This window comes from Manduca sexta, chromosome 5 (genome assembly GCF_014839805.1).
Source record: "Manduca sexta isolate Smith_Timp_Sample1 chromosome 5, JHU_Msex_v1.0, whole genome shotgun sequence".
NCBI classification, from domain to species: domain Eukaryota; kingdom Metazoa; phylum Arthropoda; class Insecta; order Lepidoptera; family Sphingidae; genus Manduca; species Manduca sexta.
Window position 1 is genome coordinate 1,520,642 of NC_051119.1, and position 18,644 is coordinate 1,539,285.

Genomic DNA, 18,644 nt, shown 5'->3' on the forward strand with positions numbered 1-18,644 from the left:
AAATTAGACCACTGTGGTACATAACGGCTACGACAACGAATTACTGAAAAGGAGTCCCAATGTTGGAAGGCTAGGTGGGAGTGTATCATCTGTAGTATTTTTTCCGCTGGTTTACTTATGACAAAATAAATCTTAACAAGTTCGAGTAATATTTTGAAAGAGATCAGTTATTTTTATGTTTGGCTCTTCTCTAAACACTTATAATAAAATATTTTCTTCTATAATGAATATTATTGTCAATTTTAAGCTAATTACAAAATTATGACTCCAAACACACACACATCATGTAAGCCACAATTCTTTTGTGTGTCGATAAAGAGACCCCTTATACAACATTTGAAACACTAGTAAAAAGAGCATTACACTGAAATAGGATGTAAAACAAAACACACATAAAAAATTAATTAACTTTAATAAATTCACATTAAATTAACATTGCTTTCTACAAGGCACGCTCGGGACGGCACACATTACACTGAACTATACTAATATATACATTATAACAACTTTGTCGGTCTAAAGCTGGTCTGAAGTCATCACAACCGCTCTCCATTTGTCTTCGCGAGAAATAACACAAATTACTATATGAAACGTCACACTTCTTATACCACAATTACTTTTGTCTGATTTATTGTAATTATAGGCGTGTGGTGCCTTCAGACCTGAGAAATATTACGGATTATCTTACAAGATTGTGTACAGCGCCACTAGTGGACGAATATGGTACTACTACAAGGTTCTTTTACGATGAAAAGCATAGAAAACACGTGCTGTTTATTATTTATTGAAAGCATATCTCATGCCCATATTGGTCTGTCGAAAAAATTATTAATAAAAATAGAATAATACATTTTTAATTATAGCTCCACTATTGGGCAAAGCTCTTTAAGATCTTGTTCAGTATGCTGGCCGCTTTTGGAAAGAGTTCACATACCTTCCGATTTTAAACTCATGTATGCAGGTTTCTTTATATTTTCCTTATTTGTACTTTTATCATTTTAAAATTTATTACAACCGAAACCATGCTCTGATCATTATGTGAAATAAGCACACTTTTGTGCTATTTACTAGCATGTGTATTCTAGGCTTGTACTAGCGTTTGCATCTAACGAAGTTTATATTTTTGTTATGTCGCGTAATAATTAGCCGATATGCAACTATTTACTGTTGTTTTAAGCGTAGGTACAGAAGAAATACATTGAATAATAATAACTACTCGAACAAAGACTTAATAGAAACTATAGTTTTTACTACACAAGGGAAAAATGGAAATTAAATATATTGAAAAGGCTTTTCTTATTTATAAAATCAGCAAAAGCTAGGATTATTCAAAGGCACTATAATACATTCTTTGATACAAATTATAATGTTTAATTTTATTGTCTTAAAATATTTATAATTACTATAAAACTTCTCACATAGTTGGTTAAAAATCACCATCGATTCGAATAATTCGGTTCCATTTTCTATAGACTATAATCTATTCACGATCGGATTGCAGAATATTTATGGCGTAGAATAGAAGCCATAGTGTCATATCAAACCATAGATTAAAAAATCTTAGTAATTCAATTCGATATTTATTTGGGTAAAAAAGTATACTCAAGTAAAAAATAGCTACAAATATTATATAAGATTCTTGGGAAGGAGAACACTAATGTGAATTATAAAAAATATCATCACATTTTTTTATGTTGGTCATACAGTATGTAATCATTTTAATTTTAAATGATACACTATAGTAGATAGTTTCATGAGAATAGAAATCACAGGTTATCCATAAACATTTGGAATTGTACAATACCTTAGGAAGACAAGAATAGTTGATAATACGCGTCGGTCAAAATAGTCTAAGCAGATTTTTGCCGTGTAGAAATTTAATTGTTTTTCATTTACATTAATGAACATGGACGCACATATACAGATGCTTTATCAACTTTCATAACATTGAATTTCTCCGCAAAAAATTCTCAACATTCCGCGATACCTTACCTTCATTTTCAATAAACGATCTCAACCCCTTTTTTGATCTATCTAAATATGAACCAATCAGAGCACTGTATTTTGACACTTACAAATGACTTACTTTGATTGGTTCAATATCAGAATCAGATTAAAGATTGAGATAGTTTATTGAAAATGACGGTTAGTGATCTGGTTTCGAGAAGGTGTCGTTGGTTTATTCTGGGAATCATATTGAAGATTGAGACTCCTTCATTGAAAATGTCGGTTAGTGGTCTCATTTGGTGGAGAAGTCGCTGGTGCCTAGAGCTGGTAGTTGTGCATGGTGTTGGCGTAGAGGCCGTGCTTGGCGCGGGCGCGGCCGGAGTAGTGGCTGTAGGCGTCGGGCTCCAGCGCGTGCGGCCGCACCAGCAGCACGGGCTGCAGCGACAGCGACTTGCGCGACCCGCTCACCGACGTCGCGTCCGTCACGTACCCGTTGTTGATCTCGCCTGCAACACAACTCTTTATTTAACATTCATCTACTTTTGGAACTTCGCTGTTGTACATTCCTATAAATTTATTTACCATTCATCAATGTCTTAGGAAGTCAAGTGCTGTACCTACGCTTCTTATAAAAAAATATTGACAAACTTTATAAGAAGACTTGTAAAAAGGATTATTATTATAAAACTATACTTTTTTTTCTAACCTACTTATTCATAGACGTTTTTTATCTAAGGACGGAGTAAAGCTGTGCTAACAAGTCTGTTTCTCAGTGCTGACGGCATGACAGCCTTCGTAGTGAGTAGACATAGGGCTGTTGTGATTGGCTAATATTAAGATACAACAATTAGATATAAGTTTTACTTAGCTATTGGATTGAAAATAGATTACAAGTTAATCCATGACGTAATGTATCTATCTGTATCTTTTACTTCTCAAATAACCAAATTACAGACATCTTGGCAAACTTTCGTATTCATGACCGCTTTCAAGTAACGATCGTAATCTTTATCATCGATCTGATCCTAAGAACAAGCCAATCAGATTAAGCCTTTTGCAAACATGTCAAAATAAACTGCCATGATTGGTCCATTTTTGAAGTAGATCGGAAAACAAGATAGGATCTTTAATTTAAAACGACGGTTAAAATATAAAACATTTATAAGTAGATAATACGTATAGCAACTGCTAAATCAAACTTATTTCACTTTTAAATTCAAATAAAATATTTCTGAGAAAATATTACAACAGGAGGTATTTTTTATAATCAAAGTGATTCGTCCGTCGCCCGTATTTGTTTTTATTTTTATAGACAACATAAAAATATAAGAAAAGCGTATCTAGGTTGAGGTAATAAACAAAACCGGTATATTCTCATTTCAAACTGGATTACATACACAATGTTTGTAAATGCGGTCATAAAATATATCATAAATATAAATAGCAACATTAAGAAGATATTTCTTGTTTAATTCTACACATTTAAATGACGAGACGAGTTACTTGTTGCTTAAAGCAAAAGTAACTTGCCCGTAAACTACTGTTTCTTACCAATTAGCAACACTAACAAGATCTTTGAAGTTTGAATTACAAAGTGCTCCACGAAAGGCAGTTGATGCTCTTACAACCACATAGAAATAATACAGAAATAAATCTTCACATCGATTGCAAAAATAACCCCTACATAAGATTGGTTTTTTCCATTACAATATAGTATTGTGACATTTCATAAATACTTCAGATATGTTTATTTTCAGGCTCAATGTATACATAGATAGATCTCCAGATAGTGATCAGGATCGTTTACACATACAAACGCATTCACACTTTTATCTTTGTAGGCGGAAACGCCACATTCTGCCGCGTGTATTCCGTCCCGTGATATGATGAGGCGAGCCTATTGCCATATAGGGCAGAAATTCAAGATTCCGGTCTAATACTAATTTAAAAAACATATCACTTTGCCCCAACCGGCGATCAAATCCAAGACCTCCACCGAAGCAGGCAGAATTGTTTATTGTTATTCAACTTGTATATTGGACATTAGTCCATTAGTCAACCATAGTATCAACTAGTATCATAGTAGCGAGACTCTATCCTTTGCCGGCCACACATACTTGAACACCACACTCTACAGCAACTCTTATCACTGATCTATCTATATATATAAAAATGAATCCCTATTTCCCTTGGTCACGGTCACACGTGAACGGCTGGACCGATATCACTATTTATTTTTGTTGTGTTTGTTATTGTCAGGAGAAGGCTCTTATGAAAGAAAAAAATCAACAAATTGCGCGGAATATTTGAAAATTTAAGAAAACTTAACGAAAATATTAATTTTATATACTTAACTGTCAATTGTTTGAAATAACTGTCAGCGGTGGACAGAATGCGCGCTGCAAATTCATAGTTAAGACGGGACAACGTCTGTCGGATCAACTAGTATTACAATAAAACATAGGAAAAAAAAATCTACCATAACATCCATTATCTAAAACATCTCAAACCGGAACACATACATACAGTGTATGTATGTCGCGTGACACTTTCCCTCACGACCGGCAGATGTCACTACACGTTAATATGCTAAGATGTACCGGAGACCGCATTCCGGTTCTTGAAGACTTGGATACGCGGCCACGATGTGGGGTCACACGTAATAGGACATTAATGTCATGTGATTAGAATGTCGCGTGTTGCTGAGGTTGCATGGCTTATGGATGATAGACAAATATGAATATATGAAGAGTGGAAATTCGATTTTTATAAAGCAGACGATATTTTATATTCGCATATTATGTTTTTTTTATTCCTTTGAATGACCAGGCGAGCTTGCCGTTCGTCTGATGGCAAGCGATGTGACCGCCCATAAACAGTAGAAACACCATCCAACTTGAATTACAAATTATTGTTTGGTATTCCACTGCGCTAGCCATTCTAAGACATGAGATGTCAAGGCTTATTATGTCTAGTAATTACACTAGCTACAATGTCCTTATGTCTATTGTTAGGTTAGGTCGCCCATTATAACGGCATGGGACTTAATGGAAGGGAAGTGTGTGCGTGTAATTGTTAGGTAAATATGAAATTCATTAATATTAATATGGGTGTTGTGCGATTTTAGGCGACATTCTGAAGTTGGGGTAGTGGGAGAAGACAAAACTAAAATTTAATCCGCACATAGACGTAGGCTGATAGGGTTAGGATTCAACTATCTTTTATTAAGTAAATTTTTTTTAAGTACTTGTGTTGTCTCATTGAGATTACCTATAAGCTATATGAAATGTCATTTTTGACGCCCTCCCCCCTAGATTTATAGATCAAAATTTGCGATATTCCGACAGCTGAATACGATAAGCGGTAATTAGTTACAACAAACTGTATAGCTCTTTACCGTGCGTGGTTTCAACAAAAATCGTTATCGAAGGCGGTGCTAAAATTACTGTAAGTTTTCTACTTTAAAAATGACCGACATTTTCTGCCATTGGATTTTTTGTGTTAGGGCTCGCTACATCACATCGTTTATGAATTGATATAAAGATTATTTTAAACCCACTTAAGAGTAGTAGGACCTTCAAGGTGTGACGGCAGATGACACCCAAGGAGTGAAACTAAATCCACACAAACAGACCGGAACAGTATTGTGTAATAACAATATACTGCGTGTCGAGTAGGAGTGGCCTGGGAACACTGACCGCAAGAATATAGACTTCTTTGGTAGGCTAGATAGTCACGCGTCTGTCTTCACGGAATCCTTTTTTCAGAGTTAAAATCCTAACTTAGTCAGTCCGCTACATGTCAGTAAAAAGTATAGCTTATATCTCATACATACATACACTCATACACTCAGTCCGCCTTGTAACCATGAAGGCAGTAAAGTTTTCGAAACGTCGGGAGAATGTGAAAAACCAAGATAAAATCAGAAAGCTATATTTCGAAGTCTTACATTCGCGTAAACATAAGAAATCATTATACACTCATGCTTTTATCAATGAAAGCGTAGGCAGGGGTGAAGTGCACTCACTTTTCACTGCGTGTATTCGAACCCGCGAACGTCCTAACGCCATATCGGTATGATGCTGAAACTACTATAAAGTCTTTTCGATGCTATCGCCATAGGATATTTAAACTAATATATACATTACATAAGGTGTAAATCCCGCCCTAGTTGCCCTGTGAGATCAGCCTGTGTATATCCAGTTAAAACAAGCTGGTATTATTGTGTGTACTGGCAAGAGGTAATCATCTCTATCAGTCGACACTCCATCCTCATTCCGTTTACCATCAGGTGCAGTGGGGTCAGGGACGGCTGTGGACGAAGGCTTAGATACTTCCGTCAGAGGAAGCCCACAGTCGTCCCTAATGCGCCGAAGAAGGCCACCGCGGAGTTTTAGCTAGTAGGCCGTGCATTGGTAAGTTGTACACAGGGTTAGGGACTCGGCCCGGCGGTCGCCCGAAAGTCGTCATCAAATCCGGGCGGCTCAACGCCGGGCCGTAAGGCACGGTTACCCCAGCATAACCGCTCAGTCGCCCCCCACGAAGGCTGGGCGGTAGTAATAAGGTACTTTCTCCGCGACACAAAAAAAGGTGCAGTTGAGTCATATTCCCGTGCCCGTATTCAAACAGTAGTTACCTTTGTAGAGCGAGGGCGGCGGGTAGCCGGTGTCGGGCTGCAGGCGCACGTGGCGGGTGGCGAGGATGAAGGCCAGCGCCGCCAGCACGATGCCGTCCAGGCAGCCGATCACCGCCAGCAGGTACGCCCAGCGGATGTGGCAGCGACCTGCAACGGGCAGGCGACGGATGATAAATAAATTCAAGTAGATGGGATTTTTTTTGTTTTTTTTTTTTTATTATTATACACAAAACAGATTAAAAATATACATAAAATTATACAGTTTTAATCTAGATTGTATTCTAAAAATACGTGTACACAGAAAACTAAAATGATTTAGACGCTAAATTTATACAAAATAAAGTGAGCAAAATTAAATTACAATTGACCGTATACAAAGTACAGACTACAAAAGATTTTTTTATGTTGTATTGATTTGCTTCTATTTTCCATTTAATTCAGTGGATGCTATTTAGTGGTGATTTTTGTTTCTATATCTTTTATATTATCTGCCAGCTTTTGCTAGCATCGGTGAAAAATGCATTCAATTTCATGCAATAGTTTTTGTGTTCTCGTTGGTGTGATTCCTGTTGCTCTAATAAAGACCCTCTCGTAAATATTTTTTTTTAATACATATGTATAATTTATATAATATGTAAAGATAAGCAATTTGTTGTACTCAATTTATAAATATTACTTATACAGCTTAATTTTGTTATTGTTACCGCACCTAAATATAAGAATGATAAAATATTTCAAATGGCATCAATCCATGTTGATATCGTATCGAGAAAATCGTATTTGGAACCACAATTGTCGCCCAACCTGGGATTCGAACCCAGAACCGTCCTCAATCCATCATTCAGTAGTCATTCTTGCGTCTTTAGTAGCAATGTTCTGATCTTTAGATATTAAAAGGTATGTAATATGTTAATTTAAGAGAAGTCATGTGAATGTCAATATCTTAATCATCCTCTCCATGAAATATTGTATACGTATTATAGTAAATGTGTCGCACCTATGTTGTACTGGTCCGCAGTGGGCCCGCAAGTCTCCTGCACGGCCGTCTCGTTCCAGCCTGCAGGGTACACCGCCACGCCGGCCACCATACATGCCGCTGGAAACAACAACAAATATTCTCAAAACTTTTGTGGAAGTAAAGTTTGTAGTAGGTATAATGATTTCTTTGTTTACGCGAATGTATAATTGTTGTATAATTGTAAAATGTAGGTAGATATTGAAACTGACTTTTCGGATGACCAACACCTCAGTCCGCCCCGTGATAACGAAGGCTGCAGTCTTTTAAAACGTAGGGGAAAATTATGACATAAAAGATTGGGATAAAATCCGTAAAAATAGTTTTATTATAACGTTTTTTGTAGGCATTTAGTGCCTTGACGTCTAAAATTAATTTGAAGTAATTAAGACTCAAAAGTATTAAACAATGTACGATAGATTTTAAATGTAATAAAAGTAACGTAATACGAAAGATACTGATTACCCGATCGTAGATGCATTGTGCCCAAAATATCTTATGTGTAGGTTGTCGTTAATAAGTTTTTTTAATCGAAATACAAACACATTTCAATGCTAAGATAAAATGGACTTATAAAAACAATTCGAAATGAAAGTACCTTATTGGCTGTGCGAGTTAACGTTCCTTTGCCTTCTGCGCGGGAAAATTAATCGACCATAAGAGATATTAAACTATAATTATAGATACAATAGCGTTAAAATTAATGTAAAATTGAATTAAGACTATTTTACATAATCTATAGTTATGCTTGAACCATAAACAAAGAGAAATCGCAATTAAGTTTGCTTTCATTGCAGGCGACGGAGCGTGGCTCAACGACCGCCACTTTCATTGCTTTTGCATACGATATCTTACTTTCTTAGAAAATATTAAGTTTCTTAGATATATGAGGAAATTAGATCTAGTTTTCCCGCCTGAGATTGTGTGCAATGGAAAAACTGAAGGATCATTGTCGTATTGTAAATGTGCATGTCGAATAGAAATATTATGAATATAGAATACATTAATGGAATATTAAGGGTATTATTATTATTAATGTTGCATGATATTGATAACATGGTGCAATGTAAATAGAAACGATGTGCTCAACATAAATAAAAATGTTTTATGTTTTTTATTATTAATGGCTGATGACATTCATTATAATAAAATCAGCTCTATACTGGGCACGGACCTCTTCTACTAATAGGCTTTTAGGTCTTGTTTGGGCAAACTTCACATACCTTCAAAATCTCCATATCGATTAGTTCATAAATATTTAATCCACTGATATAGCATAAAGATTACTACAAGATGTTCCTTTTACTTTTTAGGCGTTTAAAGTAATCGACGGATTAATAAATTTGTTACTCTAATTAACAAAAGATCTTGTTACTATCATTTTAAAACTTTGGTTACAATCGAACATTACTTCATTAACAGTACGCGTAGTTGTTCCTCTCGTATCCTTGGGCCAGTCACTCGACAAAGGCTTCTCACGTAAGCGCTGTCGTAAGTCGGAACGTGTTAAATATTATAGCTATTTTAAACTCTTGATGCAAGTTTGAAGATAAAAATTTAGACAGAACGGTTTCAAAATTTATGTTTCAGAAATGTAGATGTACCGCCAATTTAAGTAATTTGACTAGAAATAAACACAGAAACCGCTACAGTTTTAAATGATATTTGGCTCACAAACAATATCCTAGATTACAATTTGTTGTGATTGGCCAAATATTCTGGATTAAGATATTGGATACTTTAAATCCCTGATACGACAATGTCAATATTAAATTACTAAATAAAGGTTAGTTAGTTAACAGTTGGTTTAACAAAATTGATTAGTTGTCAATTTATTTCAAACTTTCAACTGGTAACCATATTAGGAATCTCTTTAAACTAAGAGAAGTTGAGAACATGAAAATAAAACTAATAAAGTCAGTTCATAACTCTAATGTAACAGTTTGGCTGGGTTCATGCTAAGCGTGTAATTTTGAGCAGTTGCGCGTTGCGTAAACCCGGCTCGCTTTCTTCAGACCAATGTAATTGCAGTCTTTTACTCATAAGTTGCTTTTAATGTAAGACGTAAAATGCTCTTAAAAATAAACGACAAATAGACGAATCACTGACGTTAAGCACCATGACGGTAAGCAATAGTAGAATAACTTTCGTTTTTTTTTGTATAGCCACGGCGAAGTTACTCCACTAAAGCTGATGGTTTGTAGAGTGGAGTACAATAGAATGTCGACTGACGAGAGATGATTACCCCTTAGCAGTCGACACAATTATGTCTGTTGGAGCCGGATATACACAAGCTGATCCTGGAACGCGACACTTACGTGGGCCACTATGGCGGGTTTTAACATCTTGTATACGATGGTCACTATCCGGATATAAAATATATCCTACCGGCAATAGAAATAACTTCATGCACTGTGATCACAGAGACTTACACAAGGATAAACATGCATGTAAGGACAGCTAGTCGCCCGAATATATTACTATAGTAAATCTCTTTTTCATGACATTTCGCAACCCGCATTTTAATCACGCACATTCTAATTGAGACGCACTATAAAAGAAGATAGTGTTATCTTGTTCATCTTGATATGTGATGAAACAGTTGCCGACAGCGTCCAGCTTATCTCGAGATTACGTGATTCCGCGGGACAACGTGATTATGACAGATTTTACACTTCATTATTGTATCACGCGAACAGAACTAAGTCGTAACATAAGTTTATGCACGGAAGTAAGTCTATGTTTTATATGAATTATGCATTAATCTATCATTTATACAAATTATGAGCTTGCCGTTCGTCTGATGGTAAGCAATACGATAGGCCATAAACAGTAGCAACACAATACAAAACTTTGAATTGAAATTGAAACATCGATTTTACTGCGTGCGTCACCACGAAAAATAAGATGCTAATTCGCAATAATTGGCTTTGATATTACCCTTTAAGCACCGCTAACAATTAAAATTCCACTCAAACTGAGTCGCGAATACAACTAGTGTTCAATTCAATGTATTTCGACATATCAAACTGGGGCACGCACGCCGAAACTAGCGCTAAAACAATAATACAACTAGATTTTTTTGCGGACTATGTTACATTGTTTTAGTAAGGAAATCGGGTAACCGGATCACCTAAGTACTGGGCTACGTAAGTACCATATCGATCCATAAAGGATAAACATAAAAGGATCATAATATCCTGAGACATCCCTACATATACGGTACACTTTTTACACAGGTATATTTTTACAGATTTCTGCCCGTCCCACCGGTCCAAACCGTCGTACTGACTAAAACCTCACCATTTTATATTCCTCATATTGAAGGGCGAGGATGCGCATGTGCATACAACCGCAAGCCTAGTTGGAATCAACTCTTGCGCAATCATTATGTCTTTATGTATAGAGTAAATTTTATATTTAATTGCTCAATTTATCACATGTTTAAAACCAAATGATGTATCTTCTGCCCCAATACCCTAAATACCGATGAATGACACTTCACATGCAAAATATTTTCCTCGACAGCATTGTGTAAGAAAAATGAAGCAACAGCAAATGTCAGCTTACGTAAAATATACAAGCCAAGCTATATAATATAAGTATAATTATGTACGTGGCGCATTTAAATTACTTATTTAACCTGTCACGGGTCATCTGACACCTAATAGTCCCTGAAGCCCCCGAAGTAATTCTAGTGCGCTCGGGCTGCACATCGAATGCATGCTCCTGCACCACATTTGCTGCGGCCCTAGGCACACAGATAAGTGTGTATACCTCATGGTTGTAATTACACATTGAGGCTTATGAGGGCTCGCGAACATTACCTGGTCTTCTACCTTCCGCCCATCCTAAGAGGGATCCTTTTCGTACCCCACACTTCCCTTCCCCAAATATCCCCTCCAAACTTTTCTTCAGACTCTTGCCAATTTCACCAATATATTCCTAGAGGTTTAACTTAAAATATATACTCCATGTTATTCCGACAAAATAAAAAGCGGGACTTTTAAACTAAAAAAACATTCACGTGGTCGAAGCTGCGAGCAAAACTCTAGTAGTATATGGTGTATGAGTGAAACATGAGTCTTCCAAATTATAAGCTGTAGAAAGCGGCGACTAATCACTTAGTTTCGCACTCTCATGTAATGCTGTAATGGAGCCCGTTAACCGGAAAAACTAATTTCTATGCCACGGCACTTACGTAAATAAGAAATTCTTAATATCCATTACGTGTTTAAAAATTCGTACATATTTATGACATAAGTTCACGCTTGTATCTTCACAAGGCACGCTGTGAAAGAAATGTGGCCACCGAACTTATTTTCGTCTAATAAAATTCCTCTTGCTTCTGCTGGTGGTAGGATATATTTTATATCCGCCAAGTTAGCGACCACCGCACACAAGATATTAAAGCCCGCTTTAGTGGCCTACATAAGTATGTCACGTTACGGGATCAGCCTGTGTATATCCGGTTCCAAAAGACATAATTGTGTCGACTGCCGAGGGGTAATCATCTCTAGTCAGTCGACATTCTATTGGACTCCACTCCACTTACCATCAGGTGCAGTGTATAAAATAAAAACTCCGTAGAGTAGAATGTAAAACTAATAATAACAGACTACATTTTCTTTTAATAATGCAGTAATGCAAAGAGGCATATCTAATAAAAGATAATTATCTATTCAAAACCCATTTATTTCTGATATTGAACAATGAATCGCATCAATTTCATACCATTCGTGCGGTACCACTATAAACACCAACTTCAAATTAACAAAACAATAATTGAACGACGAGAATTTAATGTATTTATTTATCCAGCCGCAAACTCCTCAGGAGAAGGCATGTGCGCTCTTACCCTCGCGCACCGATCCTCGTCTATATTCAGGCTCTTCCTTTTGCAAGCGATCTGCTTCTCCAAATCTCCTCTGTACTTCATCAGCTCTGACCTCACGGTTTCTGCCTGTCGCATCTTGTCTGCCAGCGACTCGCTCGTTTCTCGTATAAACTTGGACTCCCCCATCAAGCCATACTGAGCTTGGTCCTGCAATTCTCAACGCCCGGTCGTTCATAATTCCTCGTATGAAGCCTGGTCATCACTAATTTGTTCCGATCGTCAACTTTCCGCAACGATTCTTTGAGGTAGTCAATCAGGTTCTCAATATCTGCTATCTTTTTGAGATTGTCTTTTAAGGTTTCTTCTAGTTTTTCGCACAATTCTTCTGTCGCAGCGACGGTTTCTGCTAAAGCGGCGTTCGTTCGATCAGCTTGGGTTTTCATGTCCTGCCCTCCTTTGGTGATAATTGCCATCAAGTCTCCGCGCAGCTCAACCGACTTCTTCCTGACGTCCTCGCAGTTCCTAATACTCTCACTGCAAAAATGTTCCCAATATTGCTGATTGACGGCGTTCTCAGGCCACCTGGCCACTCCTGGATGCCATAGAACCAAATTGGAAACTGGCGTAAGACTTAAATTTTGTTTGTCTAATTTTAGAGAAACCATTTTATCGCTCCAATCAAATTCTAAACTCGATTTGGCCGCTTTATTCATTGCCATTTGCTCCTCGACTTTCGCCAAAGTATTCAGAAATACTCGTCTTATCTCACCAACGATGGCTACTTCTTTGATCAACTCCTGTTCCGCGTCATCTCTTACCAAATCTGGCTCATATCTATTCGTCCGCATTTCTAGACATTCTCTAGATATTGCTTCAGGCAGCATGAGGATTCTGCAGGCGCCTTTTAGTCTAGCTCTGTCCTCATCCAGGGTATTGATCTCCTCCGCGATAGCTTTAAGAGTCTTTTCGACTTCCTTCTTCCAATGCGCCAAATCTTTTACTCTTTGATCCATCTTTTCGTTGGTATCAACTTGCTTCTCATCCATAGCTTTGAAGGCATTCTCGATATCACGTTTGGTGTTGATCTCTAAAGCCTTAGCTTTGTCAGTGGCTCGCGGAGTCAGAACGTATTCATTGAATTTTCTCCATTCACCAGTGGAGTATCTTGTGATTGAATACTTATCGACTACAGGTCTCACGCCAGTCATGCCAGCCTGAGGGTCCAATCCAAATGGCCTGCTGCCCAGGGACCTATAGGACCCATTCCTAGGATGTCACCACTAGTGCTATCTGTAGGTTGTGGAAGATACCTTGGTGGAGCTCCCGGAGGATAGACCTTCTTCTCTGGAGGCTGTATAAGTCCTGGGACGTAGGGCGATGCATAGGGATTCTCGGGACCTCGTGACATACCCGCTTGTAAATAACTCTTTTCTTCCTGATCTGCTTCTTTTATTCCCGGACATATGTTAGGACACGTCTCCATATTTGAACCTCCTGTAGCCATTTTGACGAGAATTTGTTAAATAATATGGTATTAAATAACAATATAAAATAGTATGGTGATAAAATATAGACAAGTAAAAATAAAATGTCAATTTGATATTTAAAATAATCATAAAATAGGTTCTAATTCAGTAATTAGATCTACTTGGTATTTAATTTGTATGCTCCGTACCCAGTGACGACGCTGTGTTTACCCATGCTTTTTTAAAATTACTTTTTTAATATTACTGCGGATTTAAAGCACGGTGATTTTTTTTAGACCTTCGTTGAGCCTCACTTCAGTTTTATCGAAATGCCATTGTTTTACTGGTTTATAGGAATCGCTCAAGTATAATATAATGGCAACGCCAACGGCCATATACTTTTACGACTACCTCAACCTCCATAATTATTTAGCAAATAAAAACCAGATCAGATCTGATGGGAAGCTCATTGAAACAGAGGTCATCGCATTCTGGTTCTCACGCGCGTGGGATACATTGTTTAGTATCAGATCTTTTTGCAACATGATTGGCACCTTCCTGTTGGGTTCCTGTTATATCCGCTCGCTTCTTGAGAATTAGCTGTGTTAAGTAACAAAGTCGTAAAAAGTGTGGTATCACGACTATCATGCACCATATCCTGGTGTATTGATGGATTAGGGTTCCTTACTTTTTAAATCATTATTCCGTAGCTAATTAATTATAAAACCACTTAATTATCTTCAGGCGTGGCAAGGACTATTTTTTAAAATTTAGAGGTAACAAGTTAACATTTGTTGATGACTTGAGAACCCCTTTTAGTAACAATTTTTTCTTTTCTATAAAGACTTAATGGAGCGAGCGTATTTCCGACCTATTCTCTTAATATTCGACGTTTCCTTTGTCATTGATGTTATGAACGGCCAGAACTTATCTCCAGATCACCTATTTGCCATTTGCTAGTTAAAAACGCATATCCAGTACACCAGGATTGTTGTTTTAAAAAACAAAGACCAAACATGTCCCTTTACCTTATAATTGATTGACGAGATGAGTTAGCCGCTTGCCTGATGGAAGTCACGACTATCCAAAAACTGTAGCAATACTCAATCCGGGTTGTAAATTATAAAATTTTGCGTGGTACTGATCTAATCACTCTGTGATATAAGATGTTGAGTCTCATAATGCCCAGTACTTATATTAGCCATAATGACTTTCAAATCGAAAACAGTATTTTTTTTCTTTTTAAACGGGCATGGCATAGTGGAGTGGGGTCCAATAGAATGTCGACTGACGAGAGATGATTACCCCTGGGCAGTCGACACAATTATGCCGGCCTGTTTGAACCGGATGTACACAGTCCGATCCCGGAATGCGACACTAACGTAGGCCACTATGGCGGGTTTTAACTCCTCGTGTATGGTCGCTATCCGAGCAGATATAAAATATACCCTATCACCAGAAATTAAAACTGCATAACAGAAATAGAAATGCGCGTATTTTTAACATACGATAGATTTAGCATTACTCAATTAATAGATATCAACAAACCAGCTACTGTTAAGAATGTAATTTTATATCAATTTTAGAATAACGAGGGGAGAGACAATACCTCTTGCTAATGAACATACCATTCGGACAAAGAACAGTGAACACAGCCATACGAGTATTGTGCAACGAAGACGAATCTGACGAGTGAAAGGTTTGCGGTAAAACACTTCGTTGTGAATTAATTCCGTTGCGTCAGCTAAAAGCATTACTCTACGTGCCGATCTAGGTGGAGGTGGAGTAAAACTAAATGTTAGCACTCCACTAATGTATATTTATTATAAGATAACTAGTATCCGTATTGTAAGATTACGAATTTATAAAACGGTTCCTGCAAACCTTGCAAAGAGCTATTAGAAATCTAAAACAAGACAAGTGCCGCAAGATAGCCTTATTTCTAAAATTTTTCCATAACATTCACTTCATAATTGGTTCAGGCTATGAATTCCTAATACATATTCTGATATATGACTCTAAAGCAGTATTGCCCATAGTATTTAAAACGAGATACGAGAGCATATTAACAGGAAACATAAAACCAAAGCAATGCGTGCACAGCATTGATTACTTCACGCAAATGAAAAATAATTAAATACGAACATTTTATTGCCAGTCGAAAGTGATAAACGTGTAATTTATACGAGATTAGATCCGATATTTATAGACTAGTGGCAGCGTATTTGAATTGAGATGCGTGGGGTTCGATTCCCGGTCGGGCAACTAAACTTAGTGGCTTTCGATTCAAATCTACATGAAGGTTGTTTTATGCTTGGGAATACAATGTGTTCCTTAGTAAGGCTCAAGTATAAGCTGCCGCCTTTGTCTCTAAATGGTTGAGCAGAATTCGGTCTCAGATTTTATCAAGGTTATGTTCATAGTTTTTATTGAGAAAGATTCTATTGCCATATTTAGGATATGCGTCTATCCTAGACCTTTACCTTCTTTTTCGCTTGAGAATCACACTAGCAGTGAGTAACAGAATTTTAAATCAGTTATAATTATTTTTAACAACATATAGCAATTTTTCTAGATTTAGTACCCAGCTAATTCGGATGCCGAGGGATAATGAGACCTAACCATACCACATCTCTCTCTGTCTATATTCAAAGTTTTTCTCTTCGATGCTATATCTCTCTCCAATTCTATTCTTTTCTTCATCAGATCTTCTCTTACTCTCTCCGCGTTCCGTAACTGCCCTAGCAGTGACGTCACTGTCTCGTGAATCTTTTTTACTTCGTCTATCAGTCCAAGGTGCGGCTGATCTCTGACGCTTTCACCGTGCGGTCTCCAGTTGTTCCTGTTATCAAGTCTTGTTTGCGCTAACTTCATAGCAGCGTCCATCTTCCTTACCGAATCCTTTAAATCGTCAATCAAAGCTTCCATGTCTGCAATTCGTTGTAAAGTGTTCCGTAACGTCTCTTCCAGTTTAGTGCACAGCTCTGAAGTGATTGCCACAGTCTCTGCAAGTGCCATGTCCGTCCTGTCCGCTTGGTTTCGTAGCTTCCGTCCGCCGTTTACCAGTATCGCGTTGAGACTTCCTCGGAGATCAGCGGACTTCTGTCTCGCTGCTTCACAGTTCTGGACATTCTCTCTACAGAAATACTCCCAGTACTCCAAAGGCGCGGTGTAATCCCCAAATCTAGTTGAACCAGGCCTGAATAGAATGGTGTTGGATTTTGTATTCAGACCTAAGTTTATAGCCTCGGTATTGTAAGCCATAGCCTTGTCGCACCAGTCATATTCTATTCTATGCTTTGCTGCCTTGTTTATCGCCATTTGTTCCTCAATTTTGTCTAAAGTGTTCTTCAGGTTCGCTCTCACTTCACTTACCAAGTTCATCTCTTTGATTAATTCCTGTTCAGCTAGGTCGGATACTAATTCAGGCTGAAAACGATTTGAGCGAAGATCTAAGCATTCTTTAGATATCGATTCTGGCAACATCAGCACTCTTGATGCGCCTTTTAGTCTCTGCCTTTCGATTTCAAGCATCTCTACTTCTTCTGTGATCGCTTTACATGCCTTCTCTACCTCGACTTTCCATCTGAAAATGTCTCTAGCCTTCTGTTTCAATCTTTTAGTATTTTCACCTTGTTGTTTGTCAATATTGCCGAATGCTTGCATGATGGATGTTTTAGCATTATAATCAACTATATTCGACTCGTTAATGACCTCTGGATCGAGAACTTTCTCATTATGCTTCCTCCATTCGCTAAGGGAGTATCTGCTGATGGAATATTTGTTGACAGCTGGTCTGGTGCCAGTCATGTTTCCCAGCGGAGTCCAGTCCACCTTGCCGTCTTGTCCAGGTTTTAAATCAGACAAATACTCCTCGCCAGATGGCGGAGGTCTTGTTGATTCGGGTTCTTCTACATTTGTAGATGTGTGTTCTTGAGGAGAATTCGGCTCTTGTCCTATATTTTCTTGAGCATTTTTGATTTCTTCGAGCGCTTGTTCGGGACTTTTGGCTGCCTTTTTGAACGCGCCTATGTCGTTGCACACTTTGGGACATTTGTCTTCTTCAGGAAAAGTTGTTAACGGTGCCGCCATAATAAAAAATATCAAAAATCGTGTACATGTAAAAATGTGGATATTTGTCAATTCCAAATGACGTGTGGTGTTAAGTTAGAAATGTCAGTTAAAAAACGATAAAGTTTATTAGGTAACTGCTTGGAGTTCCGACGCGACCCCGATTTTATTTGGCTCATTATGTAATGAGTTTTTTATTGAATATTTATCGATGGATGCAGATTTGTTGTGGTTGTGAAAGAATCTTCATATCAATGAAGATACATTAAGTATACAATTTCTGTTCATCTTATATCATTCACCTGTATTAGTGGCATATAAATTCCAAGTTATGTAATACTGTACTCATCATATCTTATAGTCACAAGGTTGTAAAACTTATTTATATTCTTTGTTTTAAAAACACTTTTCTAGATTATTCGAAGGATACTATGATATATTAGGTATCCAATAAGTGTACTACTGATGTTCATTTCTATCTTGACGAGGCCAAATATAGTTTTAGGGTTCCGTACGTTGTAATTAACGCCTGTAAGATCATTTTGTTGTCAGTTCAAGACCCTTTTTCTCAAGAACGCGTAGAGGTATCAAGTTGAAATTTATATAATAATACTTGAGTCTTAAGTCTCTTTCAGTTGTGAAAAAATGTAATCTATATGATCGGGGATCAAA

General features: G+C 37.4%; 3 protein-coding genes across 3 annotated transcripts in view; all 3 read right to left on the reverse strand.

Moving 5' to 3' along the window:
- Positions 1-395: 395 nt before the first annotated feature.
- Positions 396-18,644, reverse strand: part of LOC115448821 (LHFPL tetraspan subfamily member 3 protein) — a 32,747-nt gene continuing 14,498 nt past the window's right edge. The window contains exons 2-4 of the mRNA XM_030176398.2: positions 7,581-7,679; positions 6,584-6,730; positions 396-2,453 (exon numbers count right to left, since the gene is read on the reverse strand). Coding sequence (XP_030032258.2) covers positions 2,266-2,453; positions 6,584-6,730; positions 7,581-7,679 — 434 coding nt within the window. The 3' untranslated portion in view covers positions 396-2,265. The remainder of the gene's footprint in view (positions 2,454-6,583; positions 6,731-7,580; positions 7,680-18,644) is intronic.
- LOC115448819 (tektin-4) lies at positions 12,384-14,043 on the reverse strand. The gene is given in 3 exon segments (XM_030176396.2): positions 12,384-12,644; positions 12,647-13,657; positions 13,660-14,043. Coding segments are annotated over 3 exon segments (1,524 nt in total). The 5' UTR covers positions 13,940-14,043; the 3' UTR covers positions 12,384-12,411.
- Positions 16,035-18,093, reverse strand: LOC115448820 (tektin-4-like). Its single transcript, XM_030176397.2, has one exon. It carries the CDS (start codon positions 17,991-17,993, stop codon positions 16,479-16,481), a length of 1,515 nt encoding a protein of 504 aa, XP_030032257.1. The 5' UTR covers positions 17,994-18,093; the 3' UTR covers positions 16,035-16,478.

What these genes read in the sequence shown, in the direction of transcription:
- LOC115448820 (XM_030176397.2), bottom strand. Translation starts at nt 17,993, where the DNA reads ATGGCGGCACCGTTAACAACTTTTCCTGAAGAAGACAAATGTCCCAAA.